We start from the raw sequence: 20,416 nt of genomic DNA, 5'->3' as shown, positions 1-20,416 counted from the left end.
TCTCTTGCCTCAGCCTCCCGAGCAGCTGGGACTACAGGCGCCCGCCACAACGCCCGGCTATTTTTTTGTTGCAGTTTGGCCGGGGCCGTGTTTGAACCCGTCACCCTCGGCATATGGGGCCGGCGCCTTACCGACTGAGCCACGGGCGCCGCCCTATTTTTACTTTTTAAAAGTAGCAACTAGAAAATTGTAAATTACATACAGGTATACTGTTCGAATAATATTTATACTGGACAGAGCTATTTCAAACAGAAATTCAGACGAGGGTTTGAAGCCATCCGCTCCGGTCTAGCGGCTTCTAAGCACGCCGCCCCAGGCCGAGCCCCTGCGGTAGGGCGGCCGGGCTCCGCGCCAGAAGGACTACAGGGCCCGGTGTGCACTGCGCGGCCTGGGGGCGGGACCTGGGAGAGCAGTCGCTTCGTGACGTCACGTCCTCTCGCAACCGGGTTCGGCGCGTCGTGGAGATGAGAGTGGCGCGCCCGCGAGGTGTCAGGGTAAAGCAGGGGCCGCTGGATCAGGTGCCTCGGGACTGACTTTGCAGAGTCAGTTTTACGTGGGAAGAGGTTGGCAGGACCGTGTCTTGCCAGACGCGTGGCACATTGGAAAGTGCCGCCCCCGGCCAGGAAATGTCAACAACCGCCGCTTGAAGAGCTCTTGCCGCGGGCGAGCACGGGGTGGGCGGCTTTGCAGCCGCAGGCCGCATGCCCTGGGGAGTCGGGCGCTCACGTTGTCCCTGTTCCGCTACCTCAGAGCCTTGCCTAGCGCCTCCTGTAACTGGCGGAACAGGACTTCAGTCCAGGCCGTGAAGGGACACTGGCTCTGGACGTATTTTGGCAGGGGAACAAAGGAAGTAGGCTTTTGCTCCTCCCAGCATCGCTAACGCCTTTTCTCCTTCGACAGCTTTTCTTTGAAAAGAAAGTGGGTTCTTCAGCTTGTTGCAACTGTTATAAGATGCAGTCTTGTGGACACAGAGATGCCTGTTGAACTATTATTATTTCATATGAAGAAGATCTTAACAAGTTTTTCAAGATCTAGGAGGAAGCGAAGGCTTGAATTGTAATGGACCCAATGTATCAAGACATTTATTCAACAACGGTGCATGCTCAACTGAATGAGGAGACGGTGTCGTTCTGGGCTGCTTCATCTGAGAGTCATCGTTTCTTCTGGCAAGTTTTACCCTCCTTAACAATTATAGTTTGTGATATGCACCTAAGGTTTATTTAATTTCAGGTTGATGACAGGGTATCTGCCTTCATAAAGTATGCCTGTGTGTCCCTTTCTAGGAATGACAGGCGAATCCCTTCCAAACAAAGATTCTGGGATCTCCGTGCTTTACTTTGTTCCAAGTAATGCAAGATTTCTACTGGCTCTCTGAGTTTAAAATCACAGTTTCTGTCTGCTCCTGCCAGATTTTTTTTTTTTTTGTCTTAAATCACTATAGCCCGGTTTACCATTACCATTTACTACACTAGTTAAGCCTGCACATTAGAATACAGGGGGCTAGATATTGTAGAAATATCTTTTAGAAGCTACAAGCACTGGGGCTTCGGAAAATGTTTTTAGTTGTTTTTTGGTTTTGTCTTGTAATGCTTGGCTAAGTCCATCACCCCATGATTTCATCTATTCAAGCAGCTTTGCATATAATGGAGTCTAAATGAGGTCGGGATATATCTAGTGAGCATTGACAGAGCCAAGAATGGAGAGTTTCCAGCAGAGTATCCTCGGGCCTCTTTCAGGTCTGGTTATTAATAGTTTTTTATTCATGGCTTTGTATGCTTATTCCAATCCTTCTCTCTCCTTGTGCTTCACAGCCCCCACCTCCAAGTAGCTCAAGGCACATTGACCAGGAAAATCCTTAAATCTAATTTTTTGGAATAAATCAGTTGCCATTAATTATGCTCAACATTGTAGCAATTGCTTTTTGTAAATATTTATTTAATCCTCACAATAACTCATTGGTTATATACTATTATTGTCTCTGTTTTAACAGATTAGGAAACTGAGACACAGAAAGGTGAAGTCAACTATCCATTATCACAATTTGTGGCATAGCCAAAATTAGAACCCAGCAAGAGTGAATGCAAAACCCACATCCTTAAGCACAACTCCTGTGGGAGAACACTTGACTGGTAAGAAATCTCTCAGTGGGGATTTATGGGTGGAAAGTAGAGAACTATTCTGCTTTGGGGGAAAGGAGAGAAAATAAAATGCCTGAAAAAGAGGACAGAAAAGAATATCTGTCCAGAAATATAAACCCTGTTTGGTGAGGTTCTATAATACTTTATATACTATTTCTGAATGAAAATTGGTATAGTGAGGATATTTCCTTCTCATATGCTTTTGTATTGAGTAGCAGCTTCCGATTCTCCACTCCCACTGCTTCATTTGACTAGCCTTTAAAATACTAATTAAAAAAAAAAAAGTCAAATATCTAGGCTGGGCTCAGTGGCCTCTGCCTGTAATTCTAACACTCTGGGAAGAGCCGGGTGTTGTGGCGGGCGCCTGTAGTCCCAGCTACTTGGGAGGCTGAGGCAGGAGAATCGCTTGAGCCCAGGAGTTGGAGGTTGCTGTGAGCTGTGATGCTACGGCACTCTACCCAGGGCAACAGATTGAGAGTCTGTCTCAAAAAATAAATAAATGACAAAAAAAAAAAAAAGAAATATGTCATATGTCTAACTTTTTTAAAACAACTTATAGAAATAGAGTGTCTTCTGGAGTTGGTTGAAATTGGGGTTCTTTTGTCTTTTATTAATGATGAAAGGGAGGCAGGGAAGTAGTAGGAGAAAATGATCTGTGGAGTTCCAAATAGAGGAACCTCAGTCTGAACTACACTGGAAAGACTTTTAAAGCACTGGTACGTGGCTGTAGCATTGTGCACTGGCTTCCTCTCTGTACTTCTTGTGGTTGTGGTTTTTGATCAGGTCCTCAACACCAGCTGAGACCATGTGGACCGCAAATGAGATTGCTCAACTGTGCTACGAACACTATGGGATCAGGCTGCCTAAACAGGGGAAACCAGAGCCAAACCGTGAGTGGACGTTATTGGCAGCTGTGGTAAAGATACACTCTCCAGCTGTCCAGGCCTGTGACACTCCTGATAAGCTAGTGCAAGGTGAGACTTTCTCCTTGGAACACTCCTTTTCCCTGTCGAAGATGGAAGACTTAGACGCTGCTCTGCTATGCAGGAACAGTCATGGCCAGGATGTAAACTAAGATGTTAGGCACCGGGTAGTGCAGTGTTTCTGGTGGTGGGAGACCTCTGTGCTGGAACCATAGCCCTCTATTGACTGGGCCTGTGGAAATCCTGTGGAGGACATGCAGACAGATTTAACCTGAGCACTGGGGAACATTCAGCCTCTTTTTTTTTTTTTTGTAGAGACAGTCTCACTTTACTGCCCTCAGTAGAGTGCCGTGGCGTCACACGGCTCACAGCAACTTCCAGCTCTTGGGCTTATGTGGTTCTCTTGCCTCAGCCTGCCGAGCAGCTGGGACTACAGGCACCCGCCACAACGCCCGGCTATTTTTTTGTTGCCGGGGCTGGGTTTGAACCCACTACCCTTGGTATATGGGGCCGGCGCCCTACTCACTGAGCCACAGGCACTGCCCAACATTCAGCCTCTTAAGAGCCCACTTAATAATTTTGTTTTTTTCCCCCAGTGACAAAGGAAGTTGTCTCTATGGGAACTGGAACAAAATGCATAGGCCAGTCCAAAATGAGGAAGAGCGGTAAGCATGGCTGGGAGGGTCTAAGCAAAGATTTAGCTTTGGAAACTAGTGTCCATGTTAACCTTTACTCTCCTTGTCAGGGAAAAGAGGCCATATCAGTTGAGGTGCCTGACCTTTCAGTTCTACTGACTCGTTGCTCCACTTAGACAGTACTCATTTACAACATGATTTTTCTTTTTGTTTCAAGATGGGGTCCCACTCTGTGGCCCAGGCACAGTCAGAGTTCATTGCAGCCTCAAAACCCTGAGTTCAAGTGATCCTCCTGTCTCAGCCTCCCTATTTGCTGGAATTGCAGGCTAGAGCCATGATGCCTGGCTCAGAACATCTTTCTGAGTAAACTAAAAGCTAGCCAGTATTTTCATCCTCTTAACCCCAGGTTCCCTGGGCTTAACTATTCCATATTAGGTCTGGAAGTTTCTGGGCTCTAAAGCAGGTAGAGGATGCAGCTTGAATGGCTTCTGAAGCCACAGACAGCAATCTTAAATTAAATGGTGCTTTTGAGGTAGGCGAAGTGGCTAACACCTATAATCTTAGCATGGTGGGAGGCCAGGGTAGGTGGATTGCTTGAACTCAGGAGTTTAAGACCAGCATGAGCAAGAGCGAGACTCTGTGTCTGCCAAAAAAAAAAAAATAGCTGGCACCTGTAGTCCCAGCTACTCGGAAGGCTGAGGCAACAGGATTGCTTGAACCCAAGAGTTTGAGGTTGGTGTGAGCTATGATGCCATGCCACTCACTCTACCTAGGGGAACAGAGTAAGACTCTGTCTCAAAAAAAAAAAAAGGAAAGAAAGAAAAGAAAAAGTGCTTTTGGCACCAACTAGAATATGGAAATCCCTTGGAGATTTGAGACCTTTCCCTCCTGCTTCCAGTTAGCAGGTTCCTCTTTGAGTTTGTATCCCCCAGCCTCCTAGTTTTGCCTCCTGTATATGAGGAAGTGTTTCCAGGACCAGTATGGATGGAATGGTATCACCATGAGCACAAGGGTACAATAGATCTGGACTCCTGTCCTCCACATAAAGACTTTTCTATAAATCCGTGATTCTCACCTTGGGGCAATTTTGTACCCCAGAGGACATTTGGCAATATCTGGAAACATTTTTAGTTGTCACAACTGAGAGGTGGGTCCTACTGGTATCTCGTGGGCATAGGTCAGGAATGCTGCTAAGCAGTCTACAATCTACAAGGTAGACCCCCACACAATAAAGGACATTGTAGCCTAAAAGGTCTACAGTGCTGAGTTGAGAAACTTTGCTGTAAATGCATGGTCATTAGTGATTGTGATACTTTCTGACAAAGCCCTCTAGGAGCTGCATGCCCATCCTGAGTGTTGGGAGGACTGCTGTGTTTTTTAGGAAGTATGGCCTCTCCACCATCTGTATGTCTTCATCTGGTGTCTTGTCTTTGCCACAGGAGACGTCCTTAATGATAGCCATGCTGAAGTCATAGCCAAGAGAAGTTTCCAAAGGTAAGCCACATCCCCAGAGAGTCTGATTCAGCAGGTCTGGGGTGGGGGCCCCAGAATTTGCATTTCTAGTAAGCTCCCAGGTAATACAGATTATGTCGGTCTGCGAACTACACTCTGATTTAGTCCTGTGGTCTAGATTATTGATTCTCAAACTTGAGTATCCATCAGAATCACCTAAAGGAATTGTTATAACCCAGATTGCTGACCCTACTCCTAGAGATTCTGATTTAGCAGGGCCCAGGGTGGAGCCCAAGAAATTAGAATTCTAACAAATTCTCAGGTGATGCTGCTGCTGCTGCAGGGACCACACTTTGAGGGTCACTGGGCTAGATCATTCTCATAATTCCAAATCACTACCAATCCCATTAGTCTACAGTAACTTTTTCTTAGTAATCACCCAAGTCTGTCTCTTCACCACAGAGATTGTTTGTTCATTCTAATAACCTCTTGTAACCCTCAGGTACCTTCTCCATCAGCTACAATTGGCAGCCACCCTGAAAGAGGATAGTATCTTTGTCCCAGGAACACAAAGAGGAATGTGGAAACTCAGACCAGACCTCCTCTTTGTGTTTTTCTCCAGCCATACACCCTGTAAGTACGTTCGAGCCTTTGGAATAACATTAAGCGAACTACTTGCTTATGTTTGTCTTATCTATAGATAAGTTTCTCAGAGAAGCACTTCTGGTCGAAGTGTAGCTAGAACAGTTAATAGTGGCATTTTATGGACAGGCCAGTGTACCTAATCACTTACCTACTAAAGGAAAGGAAGAGGTGGAGGTGCAGGGTACATACTCTCACTCATACTATTATTCAGTTCTCAGAATCAGGATTAGCAAGTTTAAGGCTGAAAACCCACAAGATGTGAAGCCAACAATAGGGCTTAGAAGTCCAAAGTCCTGCTATAGTAAATTACCCTGAAATTTATGTTTTTCATTCATTCATTCGTTGAACATAAATTTTCAACTACTTGTCAGGCACAATATGATGTACTGAGTATGTAACAGCAATAAGACTTAACACGTTGCTTACCAACATAGAATTCTAGGGTAAATTTTGATGAGTTATAAGTAGATTGTTAGGTGCTATGATTGCCTAAAGCAGGAAGACCAGAACCAGTCTAAAGGGTCATTTCTAGTGTCTGTTTTCATTTCTTGAAAATTAAAAACAATTCCTACTGTTTTTTTTTTTTTTTTTTTTTTTTGTAGAGACAGAGTCTCACTGTACCACCCTTGGGTAGAGTGCTGTGGCGTCACACGGCTCACAGCAACCTCTAACTCTTGAGCTTACGCAATTCTCCTGCCTCAGCCTCCCAAGCAGCTGGGACTACAGGTGCCCGCCACAACGCCCGGCTATTTTTTTGTTGCAGTTTGGCCTGGGCTGGGTTTGAACCCGTCCCCCTCGGCATATGGGGCTGGCGCCCTACTCACTGAGCCACAGGCGAGACAACACAAATGGCATATCCTTTGAAATGAGGATATCAGATTTTCCTATGATTATTAAACTTTAACATATGCAGTGTTAGGAAAGAGATAGGTAATCACTATAAAGAAATAGCTGTCAGGATTTGATTTTAATCACATTGAAAATATTGACACAGGTTAAGAAAGAGTGAATATAGGAAAAGATTTAGTTAAGCGTTGAAGACCAGGCCAGGAGCAGTGGCTCACACCTGTAATCCCAGCACTCTGGGAAGCTGACGTGGGCAGATTGCTTGAACTTAGGAGTTCGAGACTAGCCTGAGCAAGAAAGAGTGAGACCTCATTTCTACCAAAAATAGAAAAGCTAGCTGGGTATTGTGGTGGGTGCCTGTAGTCCCAGCTACTTGGGAGGCTGAGGCAAAAGGATCACTCAAGCCCCAGTTTGAGGTTGCTATGAGTTATGACACCACAGCACTCTACCCAGAGCACACAGTGAGACTCTGTCTCAAAAAAAAAAAAAGTTGAAGACCAGAAAAATGACAAAGGTCATGTCTGTCAGAGCTCTTCCATGCTGTATTCTTAGCGGTAGTACCCTGGTCCAAGGGCCAGGGATGGTTCCTAATTAGTGCTCTTAGACTGTAATGTGCACATGAATCACCTAAGGAGCTTGTTAAAATGCAGATTCAGATTCACTAGGTCTGGAGTGGGGCCTGAGGTTCTGCATTTCTAACTGACTGCCAGGGCATGCCACAGGTGCTGGTCTGTGGACCACACTTTGAGTAGGTAGGGCCCAGGCAATCCCAGTGGCAGGCACTGCCTTATTGTGGAGACAGGTGCATCCAGGGATCGTTACATAACCTGATACACCTAGTCAGTCTCCATAAATCAGTGGTCCACAGGTGGGCGCCAGTCTATGAGAAGAGTCCACAAAGGAGAAAAATCAACATGGTGGCTCACACCTGTAATCCCAGCACTCTGGGAGGTGGAGGCAGTTGGATTGCTTGAGCTCATGAGTTCAAAACCAGCTTGAGCAAAAAGCAAGACCCAGTTTCTACTAAAAAAATAGAAAAACTGAGGCAAGAGGATCACTTGAGCCCAAGAATTGGAGGTCACTGTGAGCTATGATGCTACAGCACTCTACCCCAGGATGACAGCTTGAGACGACTCTGACTCAAAAACAAAAGGAAAATCAAGACTGTAATGAGTTTTTCAAAAGTAATTTCTTTCACAGTAAAGGTTAGATTTTTTTTTAATTTCAGATGAATGTGAGGGTTAAAAACCATTAGGTTATATGTATAATTTAAACATGAAAGGTTAAAGTCAGAGTTGTAGCTGTGGCCTACACTCAGGGAGCACGTCATGTATCAGTATTGTACCTGTTGATTTTTAATTTTTTTAATGATGGTAATTTGGATTTTTTTCTTTTGTAGAGACAGAGTTTCACTTTATTGCCCTCGGTAGAGTGCCATGGCGTCACACAGCTCACAGCAACCTCCAAGTCCTGGGTTTAGGCGATTCTCCTGCCTCAGCCCCCCGAGTAGCTGGGACTACAGGCGCCCGCCACAATGCCCGGCTATTTTTTTGTTGCAGTTTGGCTGGGGCTGGGTTTGAACCCGCCACCCTCGGTATATGGGCCTGGCGCCCTGCTCACTGAGCCACAGGCGCCGCCCCGGTAATTTGGATTTTTGAAGATTTTACTTTATGGAATAAAAAGTTGGCAACCCTCTGTTCATCTTGAAATTTTGGTGATCTTGTAAAACATGACATGTCCTGTGGTTTGTCTGCAGAAAGAAAGAACACTACCTAAAGAACGTGACTCCCTGGTCCCCTTGGCTTTTACTTCTCATTATTAATAACTTGATGCCTGGGTTAGCTACTTCATACTCTTACTTGTGAGTTATTAGCATGAGTCAGCCTCTCAAGTTTGGGCATTCTGTCAAGATCATATTTCCAAGCTGGCAGAATGGAAGGTGGATCCTGGTGAATTCTCTTTAAGTCACTGTCACCTTTGTCTCCAAAGTCAAGGTCTCTGAAAGTCAGCCAGCCAGCCTCTCTGGCATCATTCCCACTTCTGCATCTGTTCCCTTTCCCTAGGTTATAAGGATTACAGATGTATTATTTACACACTTCAGAAAAGCAACATACATTAGGTTAGTGGTTGAAGAACTAGCTCTCAAGGGAGAACTGTGCTTTTTAGTGACCTCTGGTTTTTTTTGGTTTCTTATAAACACAGAAATAGATCAGAAATCTGTAAACTAGCACAGGGAAACACTGGTTTAGACCTGGTGTGTAATTTACTGCAGAGTCTTATGCATCATAAAATCTTCAAGATGGGGATATTTTAAGCAATGTTTGACAAATTTATTTAACTATGAAATAAACCACCTGTCTTTGTTTCCCAAGGCTTCTTATGGAAAACCATTCCACAAAATGCACTTGATAATTCTTGTTTATGCTAAAACAGTGATTCTCAACTAGGGACAGTTCTACACCCCTGGGGAGTGAAATGTCTCCAAATGTTGTCAAATTTTACTCCCCTGGGAAGTAAACAACATTTGGAAACATTTTAATTGTCAGAGTAGGAGGTGCTATTGGCATCTAGTAGGTAGAGACCAGGGTTGCTGCTAAATGTCCTACACATATGGTCCCCCGCAGCAAAGAATTATCTGGTCTAAAATGTCAGTGCAGTGGTCGAGAAACCCTCATCTAAACCAGTATTTCCAAAACTTGCTAGTGATAAGAATTACCTGGCATCTTTGTTAAAATATTTAGTTTTCTAGACCCTTCTCCATTAATACCAGCTCACTGGGTCTGGGAAGGAGTCTTCAACAAGAGCTTCAGAGGATTCTTATTAGGGATATTTGGACCTGTGATCTTAACTCATCTACAGTCAGTTTGATCTTTGTTTAAGGCAGTAGTTCTCAAACTTGAGCTTACATCACAATCACCTGGAGAGCTTCTTAAAACACACACTGCTGGCTCTACCTCCAGAGTCTCTGATGCAGCAGGTCTACCGTGGGTCCCAAGAGTTTGCATTTCTAAGGAGTTCCCAAGAGATGCCACTGTGGCTGGCCCAGAAACCGCACTTTGAGAGCCACTTGTTTAAGGGGTCCCTTCTCCTGCAGGTGGGGATGCCTCCATCATTCCAATGCTTGAGTTTGAAGATCAGCCTTGCTGTATTGTCAGCAGAGATTGGGCCATCAACCCATCAGTAGAAGCCAGTGGTAACTTGGAAACTCCTGAAAATAACAAGAATTACGAAGACCCTGACAGTCCTATAACCAAAAAGATGAGGCTTGAGCTTGGAACTCCTACCAGGGAGGTTGCCAACGGTGCAGCTCACCATCAGAGTTTTGACAAGCAGGAAAGTGGTCAAATCCTACCAGGTGTTAGCAGCTTGAACCTCACTGTAGAGGGACTGGCCTCTCTCACCACAATAGCCATCAATGGTGCCAAAGCAGTGGACGTTCACAGAACTGGAGCCAAGTGTGTGCCTGGAGAAGCTGGAGACTCAGGGAAGCCTGGTGCTGCATATCACCAGGTGGGGCTGCTCCGATTGAAGCCAGGTCGGGGAGACAGGACTCACTCCATGTCCTGCAGTGACAAGCTAGCCCGATGGAATGTCCTTGGATGCCAAGGGGCACTGTTGATGCACTTCCTGGAAGAGCCCATCTATCTGACAGCTGTAGTCATTGGGAAGTGTCCATACAGCCAGGAAGCCATGCAGAGAGCACTGATGGAGAGGTGAGAGGGTAGGAGAGAGAGTTCAATTGGAACGATCATTCCCACAGGCAGTTTGAGAGTATGTCCAGTGAGCCTTAAAAATCTCTATACCTGGCCAGGCACGGTGGCTCTCGCCTATAATCCTAACACTCGGGGAGGCTGAAGTAGGTGGATTGCTTTAGCTCATGAGATTGAGACTAGCCTAAGCAAAAGCGTAACCCCATCTCTACTAAACATAGAAAAACTGAGGCAAGAGGATCTCTTGAGCCCAAGAGTTTGAGATTGCTATGAGCTATGACACCACAGCACTCTACCCAGGGCAACAGAGTGAGATTCTGTCTCCAAACAATATATAGATAGATAGATAGATGAATATTTAATATGGAAACATGTTCGTTACGGTTAAGAGCAGTTTAAAGATAAAATTAGCTCATTTTGGTCTTAATTACACTTAGGAAAAATTGTAAGAGTATGTACACCAAGGTATTTGAGTTGTATTATGGGTGGTTTTTTCTTCTTTGTTATTACTGTATTTTCTAATTTTTCTACAGTGTACATATATTGCTATTATAAATTTTTTAAGCCTCAGGGCGGCGCCTGTGGCTCAGTCGGTAAGGCGCCGGCCCCATATACTGAGGGTGGCAGGTTCAAACCTGACCCCGGCCAAACTACAACCAAAAAATAGCCAGGTGTTGTGGCGGGCACCTGTAGTCCCAGCTACTTGGGAGGCTGAGGCAAGAGAATCGCTTAAGCCCAGGAGTTGGAGGTTGCTGTGAGCTGTGTGAGGCCATGGCACTCTACTGAGGGCCATAAAGTGAGACTGTCTCTACAAAAAAAAAAAACAAAGATAAATTTTTTAAGCCCCTAAATATTAGTTTTAAGTTTTAAAAAGATAAAAAACAAAGGATGATCACTCAGGTGGTCTCTTTAACGGAGGCAGCCAAACCTGACTACTGCTATAGTAAATGATAGCATGGCAGAGCCATGGCCAGAGGAAACATCACGGGCCCATGTCACATGGGCAGCCCTAGGGTATGACCCAGAATTCTACTCCTTGGTATACATCCAAGAGAAATGAAAACATGCATCCACACAAAAACTTGTACACAAATGTTCATAGCAGCGTTATTCATGATATCCAAAGAGTGAGACAAATGTCCAATAGTGGGTAAGTGGATGATAAACAAAATGTAGTATGAGCATATAATGGAATATGACTCTGCCAGAGAAAGGACTGGATTGCTGAGTACTGATACATGCTACCACATGAATAAACCTTGAAAACATCATGGTAAGTGAAGAAGCTACACAATGTAAGATTTCATTTATGTGAAATATCCAGAAAAGGGAAATCCATGAAGACAGTAGTAGCTTAGTGATTCGCAGGGGCTGGAGAAGGGGATAAAGATGGACTGCTAAGAGGTGTAAGGTTTCTTTTGGGGGTAATGAAAATGTTCTGAAATACATTGTGGTGATGGTTGTACAATTCTGTGAATATACTAAAAACCATTGAATTACATACTTTAAATGGATGAATTCTATGGTATGTGAACTATATCCCTGTAAATACTTTAAAAAAAATAAAAGAAATAAAAGAAAAGGCAACCCTAGGTACTAGTCCCAGAATGTTTTCTCTAATCTGGGACTTGGAGTTGTTCTCTTCTCAGTTCGAGAATGGAATCATCATACTGGCAGCTGGTTTGTGCAGAAGACAAGAGAAAGAAAGGAAGCTTTAAAAAAAAAAAAAAAAAGGAAGGATGCTTTTATATTAATAGGTTAATTTGGGGTGTTGGTGTATTTGAAGGATGCCTTAGGAAACAGGTGCCAACACATTAATGGTTCTGTTTAAACAGAAACATTGGGCATTCTGTCAAGATCACATTTCCAAGCTTGCAGGTTGCTTGCTTACAGGTTTCTCAGAACCTGTATCAGGAATGGAATTTGGTGTTACTGCCATCATGAAAGGGTGTCATTTTGATGCTTAGTTATCTCTTCATTGTGATGGGGAAGGATCTTCCTCTAGCCATAAGGTTCTTTGATGAAGATTAAGTGATAGCCATCGTAGTGTGTATTCTAACACATTCTCTTGTCCCTTACCCTAATAAATAAACCAACCCACTCGCTTCTTAAGGTCTTTGAATCCCACTGAGGCTCAGGAGTAATGGTGTTCACAGTCCTAAATACTGTTTTTCTCCGGGCATGTGCCTAAACTGAATGAATTTTCCCTCATATTTAGGTGTCAGAATGTATCAACTTTACCCAAAGGCTTTGGAGTTCAAGAACTAAAAATACAGCAGTCAGATTTACCATTTGAACACAGCCGTTGCGCAGTGCAGGCAAAAAGGGCTGACAGCTCAGGCCGACTTGTTCCTTGTGGGGCAGGTAAGAGATCCAGGTTGGCCTTGCCCTGGAGTAACATCTCCCATGACTGAGAGTGGCCTGGGAGGGTCTGCACCGTCCCAGCCTAGGTCAATAGGGTGGGCTTTGGAGATAACCATACTGGGTCAGGTTTATGCTCTCTGTGACCTTTGGCAAGCTACTTATCCTCTCTTGGCCTCAGTTTCTTTATCTTCAGATCAGAAGGATATCATTGGCCGGGCACAGTGGCTCACGCCTATAATCCTAGAACTCTGGGAGGCCGAGGCGGGTGGATTGCCTTAGCTCACAGGTTCGAGACCATGAGCACGTGTGAGACTCTGTCTCTAAAAAGAAAAAAAAATAGCTGGGCATTGTGGCTGGCACCTGTAGTCGTACAGTTACTGGGGAGGCTGAGGCAAGAGAATCACCTAAGCCCAGGAGTTGGGGGTTGCTGTGAGCTGTGACACCATGGCACTCTACCAAGGGCGACAGAGGGAGACTCTGCCTCAAAATAAATAAATAAATAAATAAATAATAAAATAGTTTGGTACTCCTGAGAAACTGGAGTGTTAACCCTAGAATCTTTTCTTTTCATAGCCATCAGCTGGAGTGCAGTCCCTGAGCAGCCACTAGATGTTACTGCTAATGGCTTTCCCCAGGGGACAACAAAGAAAGGAATTGGAAGCCTTCAGGCAAGGTACAGCATGGGGCAGGGGGAAATGGTAGCTGTGAACTCACACCCTACCACTAATTCCAGAACATTTTTATCACCCCCAAAAGAAAATCAGGTATCATTAGCAGTCACTGCGACTCCTCCTTCTCGCTTCAGCTCCTAGAAACCTCTAATTTACTTAATTTGCTTTATCCATGGATTTGTCTATTCTAATAGTTCATGTAATTGGAATCATGTAATATGTGACCTTTCGTATCTAGCTTCTTTCACTTAGCATAGTATTTTGGAGCTACATCTATGATGTAGCATGTGGTAATACTTTCATGGCATGAATTATATCCCCTTGTATGGATATACCACTTTATGTTTATCCATTCATTTGTAGTCTTAATCCATTTTGTGTTGCTATAAAGGAATACCTGGAACTGGATAATTTATAAAGAAGAGAGGTTTATTTGGTTCATGATTCTATAGACTGTACAAGAACATGGCACCAGCATCTGCTTCTGAGGGCTTTAGGAAGCTTTTTCTCAAGGCGGAAGGTGAAGACAGAGCAAGGCGTGTCACATGACAAGAGGGAGCAAGAGAGGAGGAGGTGCCAGGCTCTTTTGAACAACCAGCTCTTGTGTAAACTAATAGAGTGAGAACTCATTACCTCCAGAAGAGCACCAAAGCTTTCTTGAGGGATCTGCTGCCTAGATCCAAACACTGCCCACCTCCAGCATTGGACATCAGATTTCAGCATGAGATTTGGAGGGGACAAACGTCCAAACTATATAGTTCATGAAGGGACATTCATTTGTTTCACTTTTTGACTGTTAACGAACAGTGCTATTATGAACACTCATGTACAGGTTTTTGGGAGGAGATATGTGTTCCATTTCCTTGGGTATACCTAGGGGTACAATTGCTAGTCATATGGTAACCATATGCCTAACTTTTTGAGGAACTGGTAAACTGTTTTCCTTAGCAATTGTGCCCTTTTATATTCCACCAACAATGTATGGGAGTTCCAATTACCCTGCATTCTTTAAACACTTGTTATTTTCTTATTTGTACTCTTTCTCATGGATGGGAAGTAGTATCTCGTGATTTTGATTTGCAAAATCAAATCAAATCAAATCTTTTGATTTGTTTCCCTAATAACTAATGGTGTTTGAGCATCTTTTTTTATGTACTTATTAACCATTTATCTATATCTGCTTTGGAGAAATACCTATTCAAATCCCATGCCCATTTTGTTAATTGGTATACTTGTCTTTTTATTGTTGAGTTGCAGAATTCCTTTATATATTCTGCCTACCTAGTCCTTTATCAGATACGATTTGCAGATATTTTGTCCAGTTCTATGGGTTGTCATTTCACCTTTTGATCATGTCTTGTATTTATTTATTTATTTATTTATTTTTGAGACAGACCTCAAGCTGTCACCCTGGGTAGAGTGCCATGGCATCACAGCTCACAGCAACCTCAAACTCCTAGGCTCAAGTGATTCTCCTGCCTCCGCCTCCCAGGTAGCTGGGACTACAGGCGCCAGCCACAACGTCCAGCTATTTTTTGGTTGCATCATCATTGTTGTTTGGCAGCCCGGGCTGGATTCAAATCTGCTAGCTCTGGTGTATGTGGCTGGCGCCTTAGCTGCTTGAGCCACAGGCACTGAGCCTGATTCTGTCTTGTAAAGCATGAAAGTTTTAAATTTTGATGAAGTCAAATTTTTGTATTTTTTCCCTTTGGTTGGTTGTATTTTAGTGTCATTATCTAAGAAAACTTTGCCTGAATCCAAGGTTACAAAGGTTTACTCTGTATTTTCTTCTGATTTTTTTTTTTTAGAGACAGAGTCTCACTTTGTCGCCCTTAGAGTGCTGTCGCGTCACAGCTTACAGCAACCTCCAGTTCTTGGGCTTAGGCGATTCTCTTGCCTCAGCCTCCCGAGTAGCTGGGACTATGGTGCCCGCCACAACGCCCAGCTATTTTTTTGTTGCAGTTTGGCTGGGTCCGGGTTCAAACCTGCTACCCTTGGTATATGGGGCCAGCTCTCTACTCACTGAGCCATAGGCGCTGCCCTTCTTCTGATAGTTTTATAGTTTTAGCTCTTATGTTTAGGATTTTGATCCATTTTGAGTTATTTTTTTTAATGTGGTATGAGGAAGGAGTCCAGCTTTTGAATAGGGTATACAGTTGTCCTAGTACCATTTTTTAGAACGACTGTTGTTTCCTCTGGGGAGATTTTAAAAATAATACTTTCTTGGGTTTCACCACTAGGAATTCTGGTTTATTAGGTCAGGGTCAGAACTCAAGAATCATTTATGAAACTTCAGTGATTGGACTGGCAAAAGGGCAACTGAAAACAGGACTTTGTGCCTTCAGGTTATCTTTTGCTGAAGTACAGGGCTTATGAGCTGCTATACTTGAGACTCGGGTTTTATCCCAGGAGATTCATTCATCTGTCTTATGCGTGTGTCTCTTTCTATGTTTAGCCAATCTCATCACTGCTTTTTCCACTGGTCTGGAATAGCCCAGGAGCAGGAGAGAATGGCCTCTCCATCTCAGTCTGGATTGAACCGCTACCAGTGTAACTGCTGTTGCACTCCTATTGTTTACAGCTTTTTACTCTAAGTTGTCTTTCAGTTTCTTCATTATGCCCTTGTAAAAAGTTGAATTTGTAATAAAAGTTCACAGATAGATTTCTTTTTGTTGCAGTTTGCCTGGTGCCAGTTTGAACCCACCACCCTTGGTATATGGGGCCGGCACCCTACCCACTGAGCCACAGGCGCTGCTCCAATCTTAGAAATTTTTTTAAGTTTTTTTTGTTCACAGCCAATAATTGCCAGGGTTCAAATGGCCTAGACCGTAGACCCTGCCTGTCCCATGACAGCCTGGTCTTTTGAATTGAGTAATATTTGCAAAATTGTTTGGGATAGAGATTTTTGGTCCAGTTTTTCCCCAAAGGCCTTCCTGGTTTCAGGTCACCTTTTGCACTTCTCGGAAAACCCAGCTCTCAGCCACAGATGAAGGTTTGTGAGCAGAGCAGGTCATGAGGGACAGAGACTGTTTCCTTCTGAGCTGTATGTTCTCAGTTGCAACTTTGCAGCTCCTTATAGTGGCCCCATCCAGCGGACATGGCTTCTGTTTGCTGCACTGCTCAGAAGTGAAATGCTTTTCTTTGCTCTGAGTCCATACCCTCTTTTGTCGAAAGGTTTAAAATGATCATCTTTTTTAAAGATGGTTTAAAATGATGATCTTTTTTAAAGATGGTTTAAAAGGATCATCTTTTCTCCAGAATCCTCTACTGCTGCTGTCGAGCTATGTCAGTGTTATCTGTGTAACTGGGAGTGCCTCGTGTTCTAACCAGCTCTATTCCAATTATTTGGGTGACTAAGGACAAGTTCAGTCAAAAATTTGCATGTGACTTCTGGCTCCCCCAAAACTTAACTTCAAGTAGCCCACTGTTAACCATAAGCCTTACCAATAATACACATAAATAGTTGATTAACACATTTTATATGTAACATGTACTCAATTTGTATTCTTACAGTAAAGTAAGCTGGAGAAAAGAAAATATTACTAAGAAAATTACAAGGAAGAGAAAATGTAATTACTATTTATTAGGTGGAAGTGAATCATCATAAGGGTGATGCTCGTTATCTTCACACTGATTGGCTGGGGTGGGGGAGGAAAGGTTGGTCTTGCCATCTCAAAGGTGACAGAAGTAGAAGAAAATCCACATGTCAGTGCACCCACACAGCACAAGTCCTGTTCTGTCTGACTGTGCTGACTAGAGCTAGCAGTCCCCCAATCTGCAAATAATGACTTGATTTCTGTTTTTCTTTTTTTTTTTTTTTTTTGTAGAGACAGAGTCTCACTGTACCGCCCTCGGGTAGAGTGTCTTGGCGTCACACGGCTCACAGCAACCTCTAACTCTTGGGCTTACGCGATTCTCTTGCCTCAGCCTCCTGAGCAGCTGGGACTACAGGCACCCGCCACAACGCCCGGCTATTTTTTTGTTGCAGTTTGGCCGGGGCTGGGTTTGAACCCGCCACCCTCGGCATATGGGGCCGGCGCCCTACTCACTGAGCCACAGGCGCCGCCCTGATTTCTGTTTTTCAATTCTTACTCTTTCTATTTTCTTGTCTTACTGACCAAACCTTCTGTATGATGTTGAATGAAAGTAATGATGACAGGTACCCTAGTCCCATTCCAGATTTTAAGGACGTACATTTGTTGTAGTTCTTTATAGAGCCCGTTTATGAATTGAAGTACTATCTTTCCTAATCCTAGTTTGCTAAAAGGGTTTTTTGTTTTGTTTTGTTTCATTTTTAGAGGTAGAGTCTCACTTTGTCGCCCTCTGTAGAGTGCTATGGTGTCATAGCTGACAGCAACCTCAAACTCTTGGGTTCAAGCGATTCTCTTCCCTCAGCCTCCTGAGTAGCTGGAACTATGGGTGCCCGCCACAATGCCTGGCTGTTTTTAGAGATGGGGGTGTCACTCTGGCTCAGGCTGGTCTCAAACCTGTGAGCTCAGAGAGTCCATCCACCTCAGCCTCCCAAGTACTAGGATTACAGGCGTGAGCCACCAGGCCAGGCCCAGCTAAACGGTTTTTACTTACACAAAAGATGTAGAATTCTATCAAATACTTTTTATGTATGTATTTTCTCATAATTATATTATTTTTTAATCTGTTCATGAACATTCTGTTTTTGCTTTGTTGTCATATTAAAGCAGCTTTATATTCCTGAATGCCCCCAGCCACTCCACCACAGTTAAGTCTTAGGGAGAGCAGTGAGTGAGGGCTCAAGCTTCCGCTTTAAGCAGCCATTCCTGAAGCAGGCTGGGTCTCACTCAGCAGGTAAGGGAGCTTTGGGCAGACAGTACAATTCCCTATTTCACATATACTAGTTACGGCCACTGTGTCCAAGCTGAGTATACGATTTGCTAAGACAATCCAGTGTATGGTATGTAAAGATGAGACTGCACATTGTTGGCACATACAACATTTTCCCATTTCCGGATAGTATCTTGTGAATTGTATGCAAGAGGGAAAGGAAGGTAGCCCATACAATCAAGGCCACACTGGCATGGATGAACAGAAACCAAGAAGGCCTATGTGGGCTGATAAAGAATCAATACTCACTTCCTTAAGTATTCCAAACCATGGCCTCCATTCAGAAGTTTGTTTTTAGGAGCAAAAGCTTGGCCTCTAAAGGCCCATCATACCCACAGAGGGAGTCTGGAGAGTCTGTGGACTTTACTTAACTACAGTTTACAAAGGGAACAGCCCTCAAGTCTCTGAAACAAAGCTTTCTATTTCTTGAGAACAGTATTATCCATGGGGGCCGGCTCTGTTGAAAAGCAGGTAGCCAGAAGTGTCTTATAGATATCCTGGGGCAAAATTTACTAATTGCACTTCGGTTCACCAATTTGAGCTTGTCTCTATAATGATTCCACTGTTGATGACGTTTCTTTTTTTTTTTTAATTGTGTTAAGACATTTATATTCTATACTTAGTAAATTTAACATGTACCCTTGTAAAATGCACCATAGGCCTGGTCCCACCAATTGCCCTCTGTCTACCCATCCTCCTCTCTCCCCTCCCTTTCCTCTTTCCTCTTCTTCTTGAGCTATAGTTGGGTTATAGCTTTCATATGAAAGCTATAAATTATTTTCATAGTAGGGCTAAGTACATTGAATACTTTTTCTTCCATTCTTGAGATACTTACCTAAGAAGAATATGTTCCAGCTCCATCCATGTAAACATGAAAGAGGTCAAGTCTCCATCCTTTTTAAGGCTGCTGTATAATATTCCACCATGTACACATACCACAATTTATTAATCTATTCATGGGTTGATGGGCACTTGGGCTTCTTCCGTGAGTTAGCAATTATGAATTGGGCTGCAATAAACATTGTGGTGCAAATATCTCTGTTACAAAGTGATTTTTGATCTTCTGGATATATACCTAGTAGAGAAATTACAGGATTGAATGGCAGGTCTATTTTTAGATCACTAAATGATCTCCAAACATCTTTCCAAAAGGAGCGTTTTAGTATGCATTCCCACCAGCAGTGCAGAAGTGTTCCCTTTTCTCCACATCCATGCCAGCATCTCTGGGTTTGGGATTTTGTGATGGGGGCTAATCTTACTGGGGTTAGATGATATCTCAAAATGGTTTCGATTTGCAATTCTCTGATGATTAAGGATGATGAGCATTTTTTTTGTATGTCTGTAGGCCGTGTGCCTGTCTTCTTCAGAGAAGTTTCTCTTCAAGTCCCTTGCCCAGCCTGCGATGGGATCATTTGTTCTTTTCTTGCTAATATGTTTGAGTTTTCTGGATTCCGGTAATTAAACCTTTGTCGGAGACATAATGCAAACATCTTCTCCCATTCTGAGGGCCGTCTGCTTGCTTTACTTTACTCTGATGACTTTTCTTAATGGGATTCATTTTGGTAACTCATCCTGAGCAGATATCCAGGTCTAGATGTTCTCTTTGTCAAGTACAGGTGAAAATGGGGGCTCTGGCGCATTCAGCCCTAAAACACTGTGTGAAGCCTGGTTTCTTTGATAGGGTCCTGGTACACAGTAGGTACTTAATAAATTATCTTTGCCTTCTTTTTCCAAACAGATCCCGAATCAGCAAAGTGGAACTCTTTAGATCTTTCCAGAAGCTGCTAAGAAGTATTGCAGAGGACAAGTGGCCAGACTCCCTCAGGTGATGCTCTTGACCCATGTTTTTTTGTATCTAGGAAGACTTCTGCTTTGATTCTGGCCTAAGAATGGCAGGAAGCTTTGGCAGAATGGTGGTTCAGCAAGCCAGAGGGCACTTACTGACCACAAGCTCTTCTATCCCCTAGCCCTGTTCCAGATAACAGTGGTGATCAGAGATGTAGAGAATGAGTTGTTTGGGAGTTGTTTGGTAGTACAGAGTTACAGAAGACTAAGGACAGAATTGGGACTTGGCTTATTCTAGGCTCTCCTTTGATTCCACCCCCAGGTGGAGAGGGAGAGTATTATGGAAATGTGAGTGCTTGGAGAGCAGTATACCCTGCTAGGAATGTT

At 43.7% G+C, this 20,416-nt stretch overlaps 1 protein-coding gene across 6 annotated transcripts in view; it reads left to right on the top strand.

Moving 5' to 3' along the window:
• Positions 1–1,607: 1,607 nt before the first annotated feature.
• ADAT1 (adenosine deaminase tRNA specific 1) overlaps positions 1,608–20,416 on the top strand; it is a 35,847-nt gene continuing 17,038 nt past the window's right edge. For 3 of the 6 annotated variants that reach the window (XM_053608106.1, XM_053608074.1, XM_053608066.1), the window contains exons 1-10: positions 1,611–1,736; positions 1,991–2,129; positions 2,922–3,112; positions 3,658–3,726; positions 5,136–5,190; positions 5,651–5,781; positions 8,039–10,352; positions 12,568–12,713; positions 13,287–13,386; positions 19,983–20,069. In XM_053608106.1, the coding sequence (XP_053464081.1) occupies positions 9,757–10,352; positions 12,568–12,713; positions 13,287–13,386; positions 19,983–20,069 (929 nt within the window). In that variant the 5' untranslated portion in view covers positions 1,611–1,736; positions 1,991–2,129; positions 2,922–3,112; ... (2 more) ...; positions 5,651–5,781; positions 8,039–9,756. Of the gene's footprint in view, positions 1,737–1,990; positions 2,130–2,921; positions 3,113–3,657; positions 3,727–5,135; positions 5,191–5,650; positions 5,782–8,038; positions 10,353–12,567; positions 12,714–13,286; positions 13,387–19,982; positions 20,070–20,416 lie in introns of all 6 variants that reach the window. The other 3 variants (XM_053608090.1, XM_053608099.1, XM_053608083.1) reach the window with 3 other exon arrangements.

Source organism: Nycticebus coucang, chromosome 2 (assembly GCF_027406575.1).
Source record: "Nycticebus coucang isolate mNycCou1 chromosome 2, mNycCou1.pri, whole genome shotgun sequence".
NCBI lineage: Eukaryota > Metazoa > Chordata > Mammalia > Primates > Lorisidae > Nycticebus > Nycticebus coucang.
This window is presented reverse-complemented; position numbering and strand designations above follow the sequence as displayed.